The sequence below is a fragment of the Bison bison genome, unplaced genomic scaffold (assembly GCF_000754665.1).
Source record: "Bison bison bison isolate TAMUID 2011002044 unplaced genomic scaffold, Bison_UMD1.0 scf7180017864508, whole genome shotgun sequence".
Taxonomy (NCBI): Eukaryota; Metazoa; Chordata; class Mammalia; order Artiodactyla; family Bovidae; genus Bison; species Bison bison.
Genome location: NW_011495064.1, coordinates 3,691,088 through 3,697,206, shown reverse-complemented (window position 1 = coordinate 3,697,206; position 6,119 = coordinate 3,691,088). Strand labels below are relative to the sequence as shown.

Here is a 6,119-nt window from a genome sequence, read left to right as displayed (position 1 = left end):
ATGTTCAGTGAGTTTTGTTTTTTTTTTTTAAGGGATAGATTTGAAATTAAATTTTGTTTACAAATAGATGGTAAGTTTGATGAGGTCTAAAATGTATTCGATGAAGTCTGCCTTCTATTGTCCTGGTCACCCAGTTCCCTTCCCACAGTTATTGTTAGTTTCTCAGGTAACATCTGTGCCTAGATAAAGCATCCTTTTTACTCAGCCCTGGACTTTACTCTCTGGACTTTCCAGGTGGCTCAGTAGTAAAGAATCAGCTTGCCAATGCGGGAGATATGGGTTCAATCCATGGCTCAGGAAGATCCCTTGGAGAAGGAAATGGCAACCCACTCCAGTATTCTAGCCTGGAGAATTCCATGGAGAGGAGCCTGGCGGGCTACAGTCCATGGGGTTGCGAAGAGTCAGACCTGACTTAGCGACAGAGCAGGAACATGAGCATACTCTCCAGCTCCTGTGTTGTTGATTTTGCTCCACAGACGGCAGATGTTTGTGTAGGTTCTCTTTATCTGGCCCTGAGGGCTGGATGTGCCATTGAACCATTAACCTGCTGATGGCCTTGGAGGTGGTGAAATTCTCTCTCATTACAAAAATGTTCCACTGGGTGATTGCATGCACTATCATTTCACGTAATGGGAAGATACCTGAAAGATAAATCCTAGGGATGGAATTGCTGAGTCAGAGGGTACACATGTGTGCACTTGATACCTGGTAGATATCACAAGTTTCCCTCCTGAGAGGCTCCCCCAGTTATGGCAGTCCCCCAGCCCCGTCCCAGCACTGTGCGAGACGTTTGCCTGTCTACTGGATGGAAGTGACTGCTTGTTCTCCTGACTCATCATTTGCCTTTGACTGCTTCTGGGGGTTTTGGCTCTGGAGTGTCAAGGGGGAGAGGGTAGGGTCAGGCGGTGGTGGGTGACTCGGGGTCCCATCTCCTGCTGCCTTCCTTCCTGAAGAGGGAAGCGGGCCCACCTGCAGGCACACCGCTGGGTCTTTTCTGCCTTTGTGTGGTTCTCGCCACCCTTACTCCCGGCAAGGACGACTAAAACAAGGACTTCCCTGGCAGTCCAGTGGTTAAGACTGCACACTTCCACTACAGGGGGCATGGGTCCGATCCCTGGTCAGAGAACTAAGATCCCACATGCTGCATGGCATGGCCAAAAAATAAAATAGTAGCTTAAAAAATAAAAAAAAGTGGCTGGGGCTGAGGCACCAGAAGTTGGATGTGAGGGAGCTAGTGATGAAGGGTCAGATGTGAACCCTGGGTTCAGCCAGCCTTGTGTTCACAGGCTTTGGTGATCGATTACTAAGTGAAGTAAAGAAGCTTGCCCCAAAGGACGTCAAAATCAAGGTGAGGTTGTGGGGAGTCCCTGTAGGGCATGGGGGTGCTGGGCAACTTTGACCTGGGGAGGGAAGGGCAAGAAGCACTGTTAGATGTCCTCTGACTTCACACCCAGCCCGGCCCTGCTGCCCTTCCGGCTCCTGGCTGAGGCCTGGCTGCAGGCACTGGGGGAAATGCCCCCAAGGCTGGGATGGGGGTGCTGGGAGGGCAGGGCAGTTACACTGTGCTGTTCCCTCCAGATCTCAGCCCCTCAGGAACGGCTGTACTCCACGTGGATCGGGTAAGGCGGGACCCAGAGCCGAGGCCCTAGGAGGAGGCCGCTGTGCTCTGGACACTTTTTCCTGGGCTCTGGACACTTTTTTCTGGGCTGGTCCAGGCCAGGTGGAGGTGGGGGGATGTCCCCCACAGGTTAGAAAAGTGGAGTCCTGGGCGCCCAGGGCGGGTGGCTGGCTCAGCCCTCAGGTCCCCAAGAATGCTGTCCCTCCCTCCTCACAGGGGCTCTATCCTGGCCTCACTGGACACTTTTAAGAAGATGTGGGTATCCAAAAAGGAGTATGAAGAGGACGGCTCCCGGGCTATTCATCGAAAAACCTTCTAGTGGCCAAGGAGGAAGGCGTAGCTCTGGGAGGAAGGGGGAACCAGAGTCCTTAACCCTCTGTGGTTGGGTTCACAGATGAGGCCTGGACCCCCTGCACGCCCTGAACCCTGGGCAAGTGGTGCCACAGCGCTTCCCTAAGCCTCCCCTACACACATGTGCACACGTGCACACGTATAACACACACACACACGGTCACAGTTAGCTGCATGGATGGGAGGCTGGAGCTGGAAGATAGGAATTGAGGGGCCCAGCTTTGGATGGTTCTGGGTGTCCCCCTTGGCAGAGCCAGTTAGGCCCATGGTTCTCTGCTTCCCCAAGCTCCAAGGCCAGACACCGGAACACCCCCATTGCCTCTGACAGAACCCCTCCGAGAGTGCCTGGATGCCTGGGTGACTAGCCCTGGGGAGTGGCGGGGTCGGGGCGGGGGGGGCGGGGGCTGGGGGGGGGGGCACCAGCAGTTCCCTCTGCTGTGTGACGGCTCCTTGTGCCACATCCTTATCCTGACCCAACCGGGCAGCCCAGAAGGCCACACCTTGGCGTCCCTGACCCCCTCACGCTCTGTCCTCTTGTCTTCCCAGGTGGGTGCTTTGGTGTAGACTGAGTTCTGGGCAGTCTTCTGAACCCAGTGAGGGAGTGTGGGCCAGGGTCCAGCCCTGTGGAACCAGGACAGGATGCATGGGGCTTGGGCAGCCACAGCGGGTTGTGCTTTCTCCCCATCAAAGCACTTCATGGACTTGCTGCTCCCTCTCCTTTACCCCAGTACCTGGGACAGGAAGGGTTAATGGTCTTCATTTGTTGAGGGGAAGCCACTTAATCAGGAGTCAGACCTAGTGGGGGAGAGGGGAGGCACATTTCCTTCTCCCACGAAAGAGGTCTTCATTTACCCTATGGCCAGGACCCCCATCTCCCTCTCCCACATATGTACAATAACTCAACACAGTTGCCTGAAAAAACTTTTTTTGTAAGTCATTATAGTAATAATTATGGAAAAGGCCCAGCGCATGGCTCTGTTTTCATGTGTTTCTTTGCACTGTTTGCTCACACATCCCTGGGGACCAAAGCAGTGGGGCTCTGGTGGCGGCTCAGAAGCCTGCAGCCTCAGCGGTTGGTGGGGCGACGCAGCACGGGAGGCCTCAGAGGTTGGGCTCTCAGCCTGGTGGCACAATTCCCCAGGCTCTTTACACGCCTGCTGCAGTGCACCAGGAGAAGCAGGTGGCATGCTGCCCTCCTCCCCCTTATTCCCAGATGGGGCCTTGTGGCAGGTGGGGCTCAGTGGGCCTGTGTTCTCACCTGTTCTGTTTGGAGCACCTCTGCTGCCTGGCTGCGATGAAGCTGAGGCCGACACACCAACACTGATGCAAGTTCCCAGTTCAGACAAGAAGGGCGGGTGATGGGAGAGATGTAGACGGCTGTGCCAATGAGCTGGGTTCTGAAGGGAGAAGCTGAGCAGCATGGAGAGGAAGGGCGGTAGAGGAGGAGGGAGCCGTGAGAAGTGAGTTTGGAGTGACTGCCCTCTTCCGCCTCCATCAAACACTTGAACACATACAGTAGGTCCAGGAAGTGTTATGTGTTTGGAGCCAATGGTAAACAAGACATATCTTTGCTCCCCAAAACATACATATCAGGGAAGAAAGGTAAACAGCCTGTTTCAGTACAGAATTGCTATGTCTAAGCCAGGAGGTGGGGCAGGCTGACTTGCTTTTATCCAGGAGGGATTAGCCAGGTAAACAGGGCATGTTCCTGGGAGAGGTAAGAGTTCAAAGAAATGCCTGTGGCCCATGGGGCTAGAAAAAAAGACAAGGACCAGAGTGATGCCAAAGCAGCAGGGCAGGGTGAGTGGTCTGGCCATGATGTGAGGTAAACCAAAGGGGTAAGTTGGAGCGAGCGTGTCAGGGCTCTTGAGAGGGCTTTTAGCAGTGTCTTGGGTGATGGGCAGTCAGCTGGGGGTGCATGGTTACCATAGATGTATGTTGAAGGCAGTGACACCCCAGTAGGAGTAAGCACATAAAATACCCTTGGTAATAGGTCTTGGTTTCTAAATATTCTTCGAAGGAAGGAGTCAGAGCTCCTTGGACAAATTGCAGATCTGGGGCAGAGATCTGAACCTGGGATATCTTGTGGAAGCAAAGTGCTCAGAAAAGAGGGGGCTTGTCTAAAGGACTCAGGGACCAACTTGAAGGAGCAACCAGTAGTCAGGTCTGTAATGGATTGTAAGTCATTAATCATGAGTCTAGTCTGAGAAAAATAATTGAATAAATAGATACACAGGGGAGCAGGGGCAGTTCATTCTTACTAAATTAGTTAATGAATGTAGAAGGAATAGTAGGAAAAGAAAATCACCCTTAGGCAAACATCCCAGTCACCACTGGTGCAGGCAGAAATGGATCTAAAAACTAGTAAGCAAAAGTAAGGACATTTGCATTATCTCAAAGTATATACCCGTGAAGTACTTACTAGTTTAAAAAGGAAAAAGTAGTAACTATACAGGGGAGGAACCTAGTAAATATCACCTTAATCAAATTATCCAAGTTTACATCCCAGGTAATGAGTCACTCTCTTGATGTGATAAATTAAGAGGCTGCAGTGTCACTTGTGTGTTCTTGGATACCCTCAGTCTAACGAGGAACAAACAGCAGGCAAACCCAAACTGAGGGCATTCTACAAATGAATGGACCAGGTGTCTTGTTCAAAAGTGACAAGATACAAAGACAGACTAAGGAATTGTCACAGGTTGGAGGAGACAAAAGAGGCTGTGATGATGAAATGCAGTGGATCAGAAAGGACCACTGAGAAAGCTGGCAAAATCACTTAACAGTAATGCATCAACATGAATTTCCTGGTTTCCATTAACAGCACTGTGTGTTAATGTCACAGGTTAATGTCAGTGGAAATTGGGTGAAAGGTAGTCAGGAACTCTGTACTATTTTTGCAACATTTCTGTAAGCCTTAAATTATTTCAGAATAAAAAGTTAGGGAGAAAAACTCAGGGCTGAGCTAAATGGTCTGGATTCACAATTCTGCTACCATAACTCACTAGCTGCATAATCCTGAGCTGCTCCTAGGTTTCTGTATCTCTAACGTGGGGATGATAATAATAGCACCTACCTCATGGGTTTATTAACAGCCTGGGACATTTTGTGTCAGAGGATAGAAGAAGTGCTACAAGACTGATAGGGACCTGTCAAAAGACCATGAGCCAGCCTGAAGATGTTCCAGTGGTCAAATCTGGAACAAATTAAACTTCAAAAAATAATGACAGTTATGAATTATGATTTATTGAATACAATATAAAAGCATGAGTCTATACTGACATAGGTTAATAAATTGAAAGTTTGATGAGGAATAGGATATTGACATCTCAAAGTATTACCCCATTCAGTTCAGTTCAGTTCAGTCGCTCAGTCGTGTCCGACTCTTTGCGACCGCATGAACTGCAGCACGCCAGGCCTCCCTGTCCATCACCAACTCCAGGAGTTCACTCAGACTCATGTCCATCGAGTCGGTGATGCCATCCAGCCATCTCATCCTCTGTCGTCCCCTTCTCCTTCTGCCCCCAATCCCTCCCAGCATCAGAGTCTTTTCCAATTAGATACTTATTAATAATTAAAGGGCAGGGAAAACCATAAATAAAAAAGATACCTGTACTCCAGTGTTCATTGCAGCACTATTTACAATAGCCAGAACATGGAAGCAACCTAAATGGCCATCAACAGAGGAACGAATAAAGAAGATGTGGTATGTATATATAATGGAATATTACTCAGGCATAAAAAGGAACAAAATAATGCCATTTGCAGCAACATGGGTGGTCCCAGAGATTATCATATTGAGTGAAGTAAGTCAGACACAGAAAGACAAAATGAGATATTGCTTATATGTGGAATCTTATAAAAGGCTACAGTGAACTTAATTATAACAGAAGTAGAGTCAGATGTAGAAAACCAACATGTTTATTGGGATGGGGGAGGGATAAGTTGGAATATCAGGATTGACATATACACACTACTATATATAAAACATAGCACAGGGAACTCTACTTATTACTCTGTAATGGGATATGTGGGGAAAGAATCTGAAAAGTGGATATGCTGCTGCTGCTAAGTTGCTTCAGTTTTGTCTGACTCTGCGAGACCCCATAGATGGCAGCCCACCAGGCTCCCCTGTCCCTGGGATTCTCCAGAC

At 49.4% G+C, this 6,119-nt stretch overlaps 1 protein-coding gene across 2 annotated transcripts in view; it reads left to right on the top strand.

The window, feature by feature from the left end:
- The window catches only part of ACTR1B (ARP1 actin-related protein 1 homolog B, centractin beta (yeast)), a 7,032-nt gene extending 4,092 nt beyond the window's left edge, over window positions 1-2,940 (top strand). Inside the window, exons 8-10 of one of the 2 annotated variants that reach the window (XM_010829604.1) lie at window positions 1,287-1,348; window positions 1,579-1,619; window positions 1,835-2,940. In XM_010829604.1, the coding sequence (XP_010827906.1) occupies window positions 1,287-1,348; window positions 1,579-1,619; window positions 1,835-1,937 (206 nt within the window). In that variant the 3' untranslated portion in view covers window positions 1,938-2,940. The remainder of the gene's footprint in view (window positions 1-1,286; window positions 1,349-1,578; window positions 1,620-1,834) is intronic. The other variant, XM_010829605.1, reaches the window with a different exon arrangement.
- Window positions 2,941-6,119: the final 3,179 nt, after the last annotated feature.